At 51.3% G+C, this 15376-nt stretch overlaps 1 protein-coding gene across 1 annotated transcript; it reads right to left on the bottom strand.

Annotated features, from left to right (window-relative positions):
* Positions 1 to 6596: 6596 nt before the first annotated feature.
* On the bottom strand, positions 6597 to 11995 carry LOC311204440 (FACT complex subunit SPT16-like; the record flags this gene model as incomplete). The annotated part of the gene is made up of 4 exons (XM_084280866.1): positions 6597 to 6718; positions 7933 to 8010; positions 11071 to 11200; positions 11866 to 11995. Coding segments are annotated over 4 exons (460 nt in total), but the record flags the coding sequence as incomplete, so codon positions are not given.
* Positions 11996 to 15376: the final 3381 nt, after the last annotated feature.

Raw genomic sequence — 15376 nt, 5'->3', positions numbered from 1 at the left:
GGGGGAAAGCGGGGGGGGGGGAAGGTGGGATGGCGGTTGCGCCTCACGCCGCCTCGGCTCCTTTTAACGGGCTTTAAACCCTTTTTAACCGCTTTTAAACCCTTTTTAACCACTTTTAAACCCTTTTTCACCGGTTCTAAACGATTTTTAAACAGTTTTAAGCCCTTTTTGACCGGTTTTTGACCGCTTTTGGCCGGTTTCGAGCCTTTTTAGCCGGTTTCAAGCCCCTTTTTACCGCCTTTAAGCCCTTTCTCTTTCTTAGGCATTTTTAACCGCTTCAAACCTTTTTAATCCGCCTTTAAGCCGCTTTTTTTGCTGGTTTTAACCCCATTTTTAAACGTTTTAACCCGTTTTTGACCGTTTTAACCCCTTTTGGACGCTTCTGAGGCTTTTTTTGGCCGGTTTTAACCTCCTCTTCACTGTTTTAACCCCCTTTTGAACCGGTTTTGGGCCCTTTTGGACACGTTTTACCCCCTTTTTTGACTGGTTTTACCCCTTTTTGACTGGTTTTACCCTTTTTTGACTAATTTTACCCCTTTTTGACTGGTTTTAACCACCTTTTGAATGGTTTAAGCCCTTTTTTGACCGGTTTAAAGCTCTTTTTTAACCAGATTTAAACCCTTTCTGGGTTTTAGCCCTTTTTAAGCTGTTTTGTGCCTTTCTGGGCCGGTTTTAGGCCGGTTTAACCGGTTTGAAGCACATTTTGCACCAGTTTTAGTCCTTTTTGACCCGTTTTAGCTCTTTTTGGATCAATTTTAGGCCCTTTTTTAGCCGGTTTTAAACAGTTTAACCCTTTTGGACCAGTTTTAAGCCCTTTTGGACTGGTTTCAGGCTTTTTTAGGACTGGTTTTAGTCCCTTTCTGCTTTTAACCCCTTTTAAGCCCCTTTTGAACTAATTTTAACCCTTTTTTCTCTGCTTTTAGGCCCTTTTTGCCCCATTTATACCCCTTTTTGACCGGTTTTAACTCATTTTATGACCAGATTTAGCTCTTTTGGAGCAGTTTTTAGTCCTTTTAAACCGCTTTTAACCCCTTTTTGACCAGTTTTAGGCCTTTTCTGACCGGTTTTAAACCCCTTTCAGCCACTTGTAAACCACTTTTAACCATGTTTAGCCTTTAAAAGCCTTTTTTGACCATTTTAACCTCTTTTTGACTAGTTTTACCCCTTTTTTGACCGGCTTGAAGCCCTTTAACCAGTTTTAACCCATTTTAACCCCCTTCTTGACCAGTTTTTAACCCCTTTTTGTCTGGTTTTAGCTCCTTTTTGTCTGGCTTTAGCCCCTTTTTGACCAGCTTTAAGCCCCTTTTAGCCAGTTTTAACCCTTTTAAACCCCTTTTTACTGGTTTTAATCCGTTTTTAACCAGTTTTAACCCCTTTGTGCCCAATTTTAACCCATTTTTTACCATTTTAGCCTCTTTTTGACATTTTTAACCCCCTTTTACTGGTTTTAACCCCTTTTAAACCATTTTTAACCCGTTTTTACCCCATTTTATCCCATTTGTAAGCCCTTTTTGACCATTTAAACCCATTTTTTACTGGTTTTAACCCATTTTTAACCCCTTTTTGCCCAATCCTAACACATTTTTGACCATTTAAACCCATTTTTACTGGTTTTAACCCATTTTTTAACCAGTTTTAAACCCCTTTTGACCGTTTTAACCGGTTTTAACCTATTTTTAACCCCCTTTTGCCCAATTTTAAGCCCTTTTTGCCCGGCTTTACCCCCTTTTTGACCATTTTAACCCATTTTTACCAGTTTTAACTTATTCTTTACCAGTTTAAACCCCTTTTCACCCATTTTAACCTATTTACTGGTTTTAACCTGGTTTTAACCCAGTTTTAACCCCTGTTTGCCCATTTTTAACCCTTTTTTGACCATTTTAACCCATTTTTAATAAGTTTTAACACCTTTTCCCACTGTTTTTAGCTCTTTTTTGATGATTTTAACCCATTTTAACCACTTTCAACCCATTTTTAATTTGTTTTAACCCCATTTTTACCCAATTTCACCCCCTTTTTCCCGGTTTTACCCCCGTTTTTGACTATTTTAACCGGTTTTAACCCATTTTTGGACCATTTTAACCCGTTTTTTACTGGTTTTAACCCATTTTTTACCGATTTTAACCCATCTTTAACCAGTTTTAACCCCTTTTTGCCCAATGTTAACCCTTTTTGCCCAATTTTAACCCTTTTTTACCGTCTTTAACCCTTTTTTGACCATTTAAACCGCTTTTTGACCATTTTAAACCAATTTTTACTGGTTTTAACCCCTTTTTGACCATTTTAACCTGTTTTAACCCCTTTTTTTACTGGTTTAACCCCCCTTTAACCCATTTTTGCCCATTTTAACCCATTTTTGCCTGATTTTTAACCTCTTTTTGCCCATTTTAACCAATTTTTTACAGGTTTTTAACCACTTTTTACCAGTTTTAACCCCTTTTAACCAACTTTTAACCCCTTTTTGCCTGATTTTAACCCTTTTTTGACAATTATAACCCATTTTTGCCCATTTTAACCCATTTTGACCATTTTTTCCTGCTTCTAACCCATTTTTTTACTGGTTTTAACCCCATTTTAATCCATTTACTGGTTTTTAAACCAGTTTTAACCCCTTTTTGTCAGGTTTTTCACCCATTTTAACCCCTTGCCTGATTTTAACCCCTTTTTGCCCAATTTTAACCCCTTTTTGCCCGATTTCAACCCCTTTTTGCCCAATTTCAACCCCTTTTTGCCCAATTTCAACCCCTTTTTGCCCATTTCAACCCCTTTTTGCCCAATTTCAACCCATTTTTACCCATTTCAACCCATTTTTCCCATTTTCCACCCATTTTTCATGCCTTTTAACCCATTTTCACCCAATTTCACCCCCTTTTCACCAGTTTTTACCCTTTTTTTGCCCATTTCCCCTGTTTTTCCCCCCATTTCAAGCCCTGGGGGGGGTGGGTGGCTCAAAAAACCCCAGAAAAAACTCGATTTTTGGGCAATTTTTTGAATTTTTTAACCTTTATTTTCATTTTTCTATAAAAAAAAAAGGCCCCTCCCCCCCCCTTCCCCCTCCCCCCTCCCCCCCCCCCAAGATCCCGACGGACGGACACACGGACACACACGGGGGGGGGGGGGGGGAGGGGCTACCAGCTACTGGGGGGGAGGGGGGGGTAAGGAAAAGGGGGGGGGGCACCCCCAAAAAAGAAGGGGTGCAGCCCCTCCCCCCCCCCAATTGAAAAAGGGGGGGGGGTGGGGGGAAGGGGGGGGGTGGGGGGTGTCGCTGCCCCTCCCCCCCCCCCAACCCCCACCCCCCCCAGACCCATAAATAGACATAAAAAAAATAAAGGGGGGAGGGGGGGAGGTTTTTTTGGGGGGTCCCTCCCCCCCCCTTTGATTTTGGGGTCCCCCGAGGGGTTTTGGGGTCCCCCTGAGGGGTTTTGGGGGGGCCCACAGGGGTTTTGGGGTCCCTGCTGTGGGTTTAAAGGGGGGTACGGGGGGGGTTTTGGGGTCCCCCTATGGATGTACAGGGGGGTTTTGGGGTACCCCCCTTGATTTTGGGGTCCCCCCCGGATGTAAGGGGGGTACAGGGGGATTTTGGGGTCCCCCTATGGATGTACAGGGGGGTTTTGGGGTCCCCCCCTGGATATAAAGGGGGGTACAGGGGGGTTTTGGGGTCCCCCCTTGATTTTGGGGTCCCCCTGAGGGGTTTTGGGGTCCCCCCCTTGATTCTGGGGTCCCCCCTGGATGTAAAGGGGGGTACAGGGGGGTTTTGGGGTCCCCCCCTTGATTTTGGGGTCCCCCGAGGGGTTTTGGGGTCCCCCCATGGATGTACAGGGGGGTTTTGGGGTCCCCCCCTTGATTTTGGGGTCCCCCTATGGATGTACAGGGGGGTTTTGGGGTCCCCCCTCAATTTTGGGGTCCCCCAGGGTGGGGGAGGAATTGGGGGGGGGGGGGATGTCCCCCATATTTCGGGGTCCCCCGAGGGGTTTCGGGGTGCCAACACTTCAGGGACCCCCCCAACCCCTCTTTTTGGGGTGTCCCCCCCCATCAGTTTTGGGGTCCCACTCGGCCTCAGGAGGACCCCAAATTTCCTGACCCCCCCCCCAAATTTTGGGGGAAAATCCCAAATTTTAGGGCAAAATCCCAAATTTTAGGGCAAAATCCCAAATTTTAAAGGAAAAAACCCCAAATTTTTTGGGGGGGACCCTGAAATTTTTGGTGGGACCCCAAATTCTTCCCCCTCCCCCCACTTCTGGACCAATTTCCCCCCAAATTTCCAAAATTTGGAGGAAAATTCCCCCAAATTTGAGGAAAAATCCACAAATTTGATGAAAAATTGCAAAATTTGGGGAAAATTTCCTAAATTTTGGCAAAATTCATCAAAATTTGAAGGAAAAGACCCCAAAATTTGGGGGGGGAACCCCAAAACTTCACTGCTGACCCCCCCTCTTAAAATCCCCCCTCAAAATTGCCCCAAATTGCCCAAATTTGAAGGAAAATTCACAAAATTTGAGGGAAAAAATGAAAATTTTAGGAAAAATTCCAAATTTTAATGAAAAATTCCTCAAATTTGAGGGAAACAACAAATTTAGAGGGAAATTCCCAAATTTTGAGGGCAAATTCCCCAAATTTTAGAAAATCTTCCAGATTTGGAGAGAAAATTCTGAAATCTTGAGGGAAAATTCTTAAATATTGGGTGAAATTTGGAAAATTTTGAGGGAAATTCTGAAAATCTGAAGCAAATTTCCCAAAATGGGATTTCTCCAATTTTTCAGTGAAACTAAAAAAATCTGAGGAAAAAATCCCAATTTTTGACCTAAATGCTAAAATTTTCAAAATTTGAAAATTTGGGGAAAAAACAAAATTTGAGAAAAATTGGAATTTTTACATGAAAATTTCAAAATTTTGATGAAAAATGAAAATTTGAGGAAAAATGAAAAATTGAGAATTTTCAGTACTTAAAAATGTCCCAAAATTTTCTGAAATTTCCCCAAGATTTGAGGAAAAATTCCCAAATTTTGGTAAAAACTCAGAAATCTGAGGTAAAACTCCCCATTTTTACAAAAAAACTGAAAACTTGAGGAAAATTTTGAAAATCTGAGGGAAAGTTTGAAATCTGAAAATTTTGGGGAAATCTGAAAATCCTGAGAAAATTTGAAAATTTTGAAGAAAAATTCAAAAACCTGAATTTTAGCCCAAATTCTGAAGTTCCTCCAAATTTTATTGACATTTCCTCAAATTGTGTAGAAAATTCACCAAGTTTTGATGAACTGAAAAATTTGTGGGGAAAACTCCCAAATTTTGACCAAAAATGCAGAAAATTTGAGGAAAATTTTCAAAACTTCAAAAGTTTGAAAATTTGAGGGAAAATTTGAGAATTTTGATGTGAAATTTGATAAACAATTTGGGGAAAATGAAAATTTCAGGGTAAATCAGGATTTTTTAATTTGAAAATTTTTAAAAGAAATTAGAGGAAAATTTTGAAAATTTGAACAAAAAGGTGAAATTTCTGGGAAAAACTGAATATTTTAAGGGAAAATGAAAAGTTTGAAAATTGAAAATTTGAAGGAAAAAACAATTCTGAGGAAAAATTTTAAAAATTTGAGAGAAGAAAACTGGAAAATTTTGGTGAAAATGCAAAAATTTGAAGAAAAACTTGAAAGTTTTGGGCAAGTCTGAGAACTTTGAGGGAAAATTTGAAAATAAATTTGAAAACATCAAGGAAAAAAATTGAAATTTTTGGTGAAAATGTGAAGAATTTGAAAATTTTGTGAAAATTTGAAAATTTTGAATTAAATTTGAAATCTGAAAAAAATGAAAATTTTGAAGGAAAAAAGAAAATTTTGATGGAAAATTTGAAAATTTTGAATATTTTAAAACTGGAAAATGAAAATTCTGAGAAAAAGGAAAATTTTGAGGGAGAACTTGAAACTTTTGAATTTGGAAACTGGAGAAAGTTTGAAATATTTGGTGAAAATTTGAAAAATTTGGAAATTTTGAGGAAAAAACCTTTTGAATTTGAAAACTTTGAGGGAAAACTTGTAAATTTTGAGGGGAAATTCAGCATTTTAAAGAAAATCTGAAAAATCTGAGGTGAAAATTTGAAGAAAAACCAAGATTTTGAGGGAAAAAATGAAAATTTTGAACTAAATTTTCAAATTTTGAGGAATAAGTTGAAAATTTTGAGGAAAAATATAAAATATTTGTGAAAATTTTCTCAAATTTTCAGAAATTCTCCCAAATTATCAGAAATTTCCCCAAATTTAGTAGGAATTTCCCCAATTTTTCAAAAATTTCCCCAAATTTTCAGAAATTTCCCAGAATTTTGTTGAAATGTCCCCAAATTTTGTTGAAATTTCTCCAAATTTCAAAAAATCTCCCCAAATTTTCAGAAATTTCCCAAAATTTTGTTGAAATGTCCCCAAATTTTGTTGAAATTTCTCCAAATTTCAAAAAATCTCCCCAAATTTTCAGAAATTCCCCCAATTTTGTTGAAATTTCCCCCAATTTTCAAAATTTCCCCCAAATTTCCAGAAATTTCCCCCAAATTTTTCCGAAATCCCCCCCAATTTTGCAGACCCCCCCCCCCCAAATCCTTGCTGCCCCCCCCCCTACTTCCTCTTCTTCTTGGGGGGCGGGGGGTGGCGGGCGTGGGCGTGGCGCCCGCCCGGCGTCTTCCTCTTGCGGCTGCGCCCGCGCTCCTCCTCCTCCTCGTACTGGCTCTCGCGGTCGGCTGGGGGGGGGGAGGGGCAGACAGGGGGGTCAGGGGGTCCCCCTCACCCAGTTTTGGGGTCCCCCCCCAGTTTTAGGGTCCCCCCCCAATTTTGGGGTCCCCCCACCCAGTCTTGGGGTCCCCTCCCCAGGTTTTGGGGTCCCCCCTCCCCAGGTTTTGGGGTCCCCCCCCAATTTTAGGGTCCCCCCACCCAGTTTTGGGGTCTGCCCTCCCAGTTTTAGGGTCCCCCCCCAATTTTGGGGTCCCCCCCCCAGGTTTTGGGGTCCCACCCCCCAGGTTTTGGGGTCCCCTCCCCAGTTTTAGGGTCCCCCCCCCAATTTTGGGGTCCCCCCACCCAGTCTTGGGGTCCCCTCCCCAGGTTTTGGGGTCCCCCCTCCCCAGGTTTTGGGGTCCCCCCAGGTTTTAGGGTCCCCCCAGGTTTTGGGGTCCCCCCTCCCCAGTTTTGGGGTCCCCCCCCCAGTTTTAGGGTCCCCCCCAGTTTTAGGGTCCCCCCCAGTTTTGGGGTCCCCCCCAGTTTTAAAGTCCCCTCCCAATTTTAGGGTCCCCCCACCCAGTTTTAGGGTCCCCCACCCAGTTTTAGGGTCCCCCCTCCCAGTTTTGGGGTCCCTCCCCCCAGGTTTTGGGGTCCCCCCCCAGTTTTGGGGTCTGCCCAGTTTTGGGGTCCCCCTCTCCAGTTTTAGGGTCCCCCCCCCAGTTTTGGGGTCCCCCTCTCCAGTTTTAGGGTCCCCCCCTCCAGTTTTGGGGTCCCCTCCCCAGTTTTGGGGTCCCCCCCAATTTTAGGGTCATCCCCCCCCCAGTTTCGGGGTCCCACCCAGTTTTAGGGTCCCCTCCCCAGTTTTAGGGTCCCCCCCAGGTTTTGGGGTCCCCCCAGGTTTTAGGACCCCCCCCCAATTTTAGGGTCCCCCTCCAGTTCTGGGGTCCCCTCCCAGTTTTGGGGTCCCCCCCAATTTTAGGGTCATCCCCCCCCAGTTTTGGGGTCCCACCCAGTTTTAGGGTCCCACCCAGTTTTAGGGTCCCCCCCCCAGGTTTTGGGGTCCCCTCCCCAGATTTGGGGTCCCCCCCCACTTTTAGGGTCCCCCCCCACTTTTGGGGTCCCCCCAGGTTTTGGGGTCCCCCCAGTTTTAGGGTTCCCCCCCACTTTTGGGGTCCCCCCTGCCCAGTTTTGGGGTCCCCCTGCCCAGTTTTGGGGTCCCCCTGGCCAGTTTTGGGGTCACCTTTGCGCGCCTCCTCCTCCAGCTCGTCCCAGTCCTTCCCACTCTCCTCCTCGCTGCCCAGGGACTCCTTGGAATATTCTGGAAGGGAAAAGGGGGGTCTGGGGGGGTCCTGGGGGGGTTTGGGGGGGTCCTGGGTGGGTTTTGGGGGGTCTTGGGGGTCCTGGGTGGGTTTTCGGGGGTCCTGGTGGGGTTTGGGGTGGTCCTGGGGGGGTTTGGGGGGGTTCTGGTGGGTTTTGGGGGGGTCCTGGGGGGTTTTGGGGGGGTCTTGGGGGTCTGGGGGCATCTCCAGGGGGTTCTGGTGGGTTTTGGGGGGGTCTTGGGGGTCCTGGGGGCATCTCCAGGGGGTTTTGGGGGGGTCTTGGGGGTCCTGGTGGGTTTTGGGGGGGGTCTTGGGGGGTTTTGGGGGGGTCTTGGGGGGGTCCTGAGGGGTCCTGGTGGGGTCTTGGGGGGTCCTGGTGGGTTTTGGGGGGGTCTTGGGGGGTCCTGGGGGGGTTCTGGTGGGTTTTGGGGTGTCTTGGGGAATCCTGGTGGGTTTTGGGGGGGTCTTGGGGGTCCTGGGGGCATCTCCAGGGGGTTTTGGGGGGGTCTTGGGGGTCCTGGTGGGTTTTGGGGGGGTCTTGGGGGGGTCCTGAGGGGTCCTGGTGGGTTTGGGGGGGTCCTGGGGGGTCCTGGTGGGGTTTTGGGGGGCTCTTGGGGGTCCTGGGGGCATCTCCAGGGGCTGTTGGGGGGGGTCTTGGGGGTGTAGGGGGGTTTTGGGGGGGTCCTGAGGGGTCCTGGTGGGTTTTGGGGGGGTCTTGGGGGCATCTCCAGGGGGTTTTGGGGGGGTCTTGGGGGTCCTGGTGGGTTTTGGGGGGGTCTTGGGGGGGTCCTGAGGGGTCCTGGTGGGTTTGGGGGGGTCCTGAGGGGTCCTGGTGGGTTTTGGGGGGGTCTTAGGGGGGGTCCTGGTGGGTTTTGGGGGGGGTCTTGGGGGTCCTGGTGGGTTTTGGGGGGGTCTTGGTGGGTTTTGGGGTGTCTTGGGGGTCCTGGGGGCATCTCCAGGGGGTTTTGGGGGGTTTGGGGGGGTCCTGGTGGGTTTTGGGGGGGTCTTGGGGGGGTCCTGAGGGGTCCTGGTGGGTTTGGGGGGGTCTTGGGGGGGTCCTGGTGGGTTTTGGGGGGGTCTTGGGGGGGTTCTGGTGGGTTTTGCGGGGGGTCTTGGGGGTCGTGGTGGCATCTCCTGGGGGTTTTGGGGGGGGTCTTGGGGGGTCCTGGGGGTTTTTGGGGGCTCCTGGTGGCATCTCCAGGGGGTTTTGGGGGTCTTGGGGGTCCTGGGGGGGTTTGGGGGTCTTTGGGGTGTCCTGGGTGGGTTTTGGGGGGGTTCCTGGTGGCATCTCCAGAGGGTTCAGGTGGGACTCCATGGAGACGTGTTGGGTTCTGGGGGGGTTTTGGGGGGTCCTGGTGGGTTTTGGGGTGTCCTGTTGGGTCCTGTTGGATTTTGGGGTGTCCTGGTGGGTTTTGGGGGGATCCTGGGGGTCTTTGGGGTGTCCTGATGGGTTTTGGGGGGGTCCTGGTTGGTTTTTGGGGGGCTCCTGGTGGCATCTCCAGAGGGTTCTGCTGGGACTCCATGGAGACGTGTTGGGTTTTGGGGGGGTTTTGGGGGGTCCTGTTGGATTTTGGGGTGTCCTGGTGGGTTTTGGGGGGGTCCTGGGGGTCTTTGGGGTGTCCTGGTGGATTTTGGGGGTGTCCTGATGGTTTTTGGGGGGGTCCTGGGTGGGTTTTGGGGGGATTCCTGGTGGCATCTCCAGAGGGTTCTGATGGGACTCCATGGAGACGTGTTGGGTTTTGGGGGGATTTTGGGGGGTCCTGGTGGGTTTGGGGGTGTCCTGGTGGATTTTGGGGTGTCCTGGTGGGTTTTGGGGGGGTCCTGGTGGGTTTTGGGGGTGTCCTGGTGGGTTTTGGGGGTGTCCTGGGTGGGTTTTGGGGTGTCCTGGGTGGGTTTTGGGGGCGTCCTGGTGGCATCTCCAGGAGGTTCTGGTGGGACTCCATGGAGACGTGTTGGGTTCTGGGGGGGTTTTGGGGGGTCCTGGTGGGTTTTGGGGTGTCCTGTTGGGTCCTGTTGGATTTTGGGGTGTCCTGGTGGGTTTTGGGGGGGTCCTGGGGGTCTTTGGGGTGTCCTGATGGGTTTTGGGGGGGTCCTGGTTGGTTTTTGGGGGGCTCCTGGTGGCATCTCCAGAGGGTTCTGCTGGGACTCCATGGAGACGTGTTGGGTTTTGGGGGGGTTTTGGGGGGTCCTGTTGGATTTTGGGGTGTCCTGGTGGGTTTTGGGGGGGTCCTGGGGGTCTTTGGGGTGTCCTGGTGGATTTTGGGGGTGTCCTGATGGTTTTTGGGGGGGTCCTGGGTGGGTTTTGGGGGGATTCCTGGTGGCATCTCCAGAGGGTTCTGATGGGACTCCATGGAGACGTGTTGGGTTTTGGGGGGATTTTGGGGGGTCCTGGTGGGTTTGGGGGTGTCCTGGTGGATTTTGGGGTGTCCTGGTGGGTTTTGGGGGGGTCCTGGTGGGTTTTGGGGGTGTCCTGGGTGGGTTTTGGGGTGTCCTGGGTGGGTTTTGGGGGCGTCCTGGTGGCATCTCCAGGAGGTTCTGGTGGGACTCCATGGAGACGTGTTGGGTTCTGGGGGGGTTTTGGGGGGTCCTGGTGGGTTTTGGGGTGTCCTGTTGGGTCCTGTTGGATTTTGGGGTGTCCTGGTGGGTTTTGGGGGGGTCCTGGGGGTCTTTGGGGTGTCCTGATGGGTTTTGGGGGGGTCCTGGTTGGTTTTTGGGGGGCTCCTGGTGGCATCTCCAGAGGGTTCTGCTGGGACTCCATGGAGACGTGTTGGGTTTTGGGGGGGTTTTGGGGGGTCCTGTTGGATTTTGGGGTGTCCTGGTGGGTTTTGGGGGGGTTCTGGGGGTCTTTGGGGTGTCCTGGTGGATTTTGGGGGTGTCCTGATGGGTTTTGGGGGGGGTCCTGGTGGCATCTCCAGGGGGTTCAGGTGGGACTCCATGGGAACGTGCTGGGTTTTGAGGGGTCCTGGTGGGTTTTGGGGTGTCCTGGGGGGTCCTGTTGGGTTTTGGGGTGTCCTGGTGGGATTTGGGGGGGTCCTGGGGGTCTCTGGGGGGGTCCCTACCCGACTCCTCGGCCTCAGAGGAGTAATCTTCATCGCTGTCCTCCTCCTCCTCCTCATAGTCTTCCTCAGAGGGGTTGAAGGTCTCGTCCTCCATCTCCGACTCCGACTCGCCCACCTCAGCCTCACTTCCCTGGGGAGGGGGGGGGGGACAAAAGGGGGGGGTCACCTGGGGGGTCCCCAACCTTGGGGACCCCCCCCCAAAGCTTGGGGACCCCCCCCAAAGCTTGGAGACCCCCCAAGTTCTCCTCAAGACCCTCAGAGGGTGGAGACCCCCAGGTTGTCCCCACCACCCGTGGTGGCACCTCAAGGTCCTTGGGGGGGTGAAGACCCCCACCCAAGAGCTTGGGGACCCCCCCAGGAGGTTGGGGACCCCCACCCAAACTTGGGGACCCCCACCCAAGCTTGGGGACCCCCCAAGTTCTCCCCACCTCCCATGGTGGGACCCCCATGGTGAAGCCCCCCAGGTTCTCCCCACCACCCGTGGTGGCACCTCAAGGTCCTTGAGGGGGTGAAGACCCCCCCCCCAAGAGCTTGGGGACCCCCCCAGGAGGTTGGGGACCCCCACCCAAGCTTGGGGACCCCCACCCAAAGTTGGGGACCCCCACCCAAAGTTGGAGACCCCCCAAGTTCTCCTCAAGACCCTTGGAGGGTGGAGACCCCCAAGTTCTCCCCACCACCCGTGGTGGCACCTCAAGGTCCTTGGAGGGGTGAAGACCCCCACCCAAGAGCTTGGGGACCCCCCCAGGAGGTTGGGGACCCCCACCCAAGGGTGGGGAGGGACAGGGGGTCACCCACCTCCCCCTCAGGCTCCAGGAAGGACCACCCCCCTTGCTGGAAGAAGCCCTCAGGGTCGTCCACGATGGTCTTCATGATCTTGGTCCAGTTGAGGGACTGGACCCCCTCTGTGTACTTCAGGTCGCAGGAGCTGCAGGAAAAAGGGGGGGGGACACCCCAAAATTAGGGGGAGGATAAGGAGAAGCTCAAATCCCCACCTGGAGAACCCAAAACTCCACCAGGAGAACCCAAAACTCCACCAGGAGAAGCTCAAATCCCACCTTAAGAACCCAAAAATCCCACCTAGAGAAGCTCAAATCCCACCTGGAGAACCCAAAATCCCACCTGGAGACCCCAAAATATGGGTGGAGAACCCAAAATCCCACCTGGAGAAGCTCAAATCCCACCTGAGGAACCCAAATCCCATCATGAGAACTTCAAATCCCACCTGGAGAACCCAAAACTCCACCTGGAGAGCCCAAATCCCACCTAGAGAAGCTCAAATCCCAGCTGGAGAACTTCAAATCCCACCTGGAGAACCCAAATCCCACCTGGAGAACCCAAGATCCCACCTGGAGAACCCAAAATCCCATCAGGAGACCCCAAAACTCCACCAGGAGAACTTCAAATCCCACCAGAGGAACCCAAAATATGGGTGGAGAAGCTCAAATCCCACCTGGAGAACCCAAATCCCACCTGATGGAGCTCAAATCCCACCTGGAGAACCCAAATCCCACCAGGAGAACCTCAAATCCCACCTGGAGAACCCAAGATCCCACCTGGAGAACTTCAAATCCCATCAGGAGAACCTCAAATCCCACCTGGAGAAGCTCAAATCCCACATGGAGAACCCAAAACTCCATCTGGAGAACCTCAAATCCCACCTGGAGAACTCAAATCCCACCTGGAGAACCCAAGATCCCACCTGGAGAACCCAAAATTCCATCAGGAGACCCTAAAACTCCACCAGGAGAACTTCAAATCCCACCAGGAGATCCCAAAATATGGGTGGAGAAGCTCAAATCCCACCTGGAGAACCCAGAACTCCACCAGGAGACCCCAAAATGTGGGTGGAGAAGCTCAAATCCCACCTGGAGAAGCTCAAATCCCACCTGGAGAACCCAAAATCCCACCAGAGAAGCTCAAATCCCACCTGGAGAACCCAAAATCCCATCAGGAGAACCTCAAATCCCACCTGGTGGAGCTCAAATCCCACCAGAGAAGCTCAAATCCCACCTGGAGAACCCAAAACTCCATCTGGAGAACTTCAAATCCCAACAGAGAAGCTCAAATCCCACCTGGAGAACCCAAAACTCCATCAAAGAGCCTCAGGCCTGAGGAGAACCTCAAGGTGGAGGAGGAAGAGGAGGAGGAGGAAGAGGAGGAGAACTTTGAGGAGGAGAACCCCAAGGAGGAGGAGAACCCCAAGGAGGAGAACCTTGAGGAGGAGGAGAACCCCAAGGAGAAAGAGGAAGAGGAGAACCCCAAGGAGGAGGAGAACCCCAAGGAGAACCTTGAGGAGGAGAACCCCAAGGAGAAGAACCCCAAGGAGAGAGAGGAAGAGAGGAAGAGGAGGAGAACCCCAAGGAGGAGAAGAACCCCAAGGAGAAGAACCTTGAGGAGGAGAACCCCAAGGAGGAGAACCCCAAGGAGGAGAACCCCAAGGAGGAGGAGAACCCCAAAGAGGAGAACCTTGAGGAGGAGGAGAACCCCAAGGAGGCTGAGGAGGAGAAGGAGGAAAAGGAGGAGAACCCCAAATTGGAGGAGAACCCCAAGGAGAAGAACCCCAAGAATAAGAACCCCAAGGAGAAGAACCTTGAGGAGGAGGAGGAAGAGAAGGAGAAGGAAGAGGAGGACAACCCCAAGGAGGAGGAGGAAGAGGAGAAGGACCCCAAGGAGGAGGAGGAAGAGGAGAAGGACCCCAAGGAGGAGGAGGAAGAGGAGAAGGACCCCAAGGAGGAGGAGAACCCCAAGGAGAAGGAGAACCTCAAGGAGAACCTCGAGGAGGAGAACCCCAAGGAGGAGAACCCCAAGGAGAAGAAGAACCCCAAGGAGGAGGAGAACCCCAAGGAGGAGGAGAACCCCAAAGAGGAGAACCTTGAGGAGGAGGAGAACCCCAAGGAGAAGGAGGAAGAGGAGGAGAACCCCAAGGAGGAGAAGAACCCCAAGGAGGAGAACCTTGAGGAGAAGAACCCCAAGGAGGAAAACCACGAGGAGGAAGACCCCAAGGAGGCTGAGGATGAGGATGAGGAGAAGGAAGAGGAGGAGAACCCCAAGGAGGAGAACCCCAAGGAGGAGAACCCCAAGGAGAAGGAGAACCTTGAGACGGAGAAGGAAGAGGAGGAGAAGAACCCCAAGGAGGAGAAGAACCTCAAGGAGGAGAAGAACCTCAAGGAGAACCTTGAGGAGGAGAACCCCAAGGAGGAGAACCTTGAGGAGGAGGAGAACCCCAAGGAGAAGGAGGAAGAGGAGGAGAACCAGAAGGAGAAGAACCTTGAGGGGGAGAACCTCAAGGTGGAGAACCTTGAGGAGGAAGAGGAGGAGAACCCCAAGGAGGAGAAGAACCCCAAGGAGGAGAAGAACCCCAAGGAGGAGAAGAACCCCAAGGAGGAGAACCTTGAGGAGGAGAAGGAAGAGGAGGAGAACCAAGGAGGAGAACCCCAAGGAGGAGAACCCCAAGGAGGAGAACCCCAAGGAGAAGGAGAACCTTGAGACGGAGAAGGAAGAGGAGGAGAAGAACCCCAAGGAGGAGAAGAACCTCAAGGAGGAGAAGAACCTCAAGGAGAACCTTGAGGAGGAGAACCCCAAGGAGGAGAACCTTGAGGAGGAGGAGAACCCCAAGGAGAAGGAGGAAGAGGAGGAGAACCAGAAGGAGAAGAACCTTGAGGGGGAGAACCTCAAGGTGGAGAACCTTGAGGAGGAAGAGGAGGAGAACCCCAAGGAGGAGAAGAACCCCAAGGAGGAGAAGAACCCCAAGGAGGAGAAGAACCCCAAGGAGGAGAACCTTGAGGAGGAGAAGGAAGAGGAGGAGAACCAAGGAGGAGAACCCCAAGGAGGAGAACCCCAAGGAGGAGAACCCCAAGGAGGAGAACCCCAAGGAGGAGGAGGAGGAAGAGGAGGAGAAGGAAGAGGAGGAGAACCCCAAGGAGAACCCTAAGGAGGAGGAGAACCCCAAGGAGGAGGAGAACCTTGAGGAGGAGAACCCCAAGGAGGAAAACCAAGGAGGAGAACCTCAAAGTGGAGGAGAACCCCAAGGAGAACCTTGAGGAGGAGAACCCCAAGGAGGAGAAAAACCCCAAGGAGGAGAAGAACCCCAAGGAGGAGGAGAACCCCAAGGAGAAGAACCCCAAGGAGGAGAGGAACCCCAAGGAGGAGAACCCCAAGGAGGAGAGGAACCCCAAGGAGGAGAACCCCAAGGAGGAGAGGAACCCCAAGGAGGAGAACCCCAAGGAGGAGAAGAACCCCAAGGAGAAGAACCCCAAGGAGAAGAACCCCAAGGAGGAGAGGAACCCCAAGGAGGAGAACCCCAAGG

This window comes from Gallinula chloropus (assembly GCF_964237585.1).
Source record: "Gallinula chloropus genome assembly, contig: HAP1_SCAFFOLD_700, whole genome shotgun sequence".
In the NCBI taxonomy this organism is placed as follows: domain Eukaryota; kingdom Metazoa; phylum Chordata; class Aves; order Gruiformes; family Rallidae; genus Gallinula; species Gallinula chloropus.
This window is presented reverse-complemented; position numbering and strand designations above follow the sequence as displayed.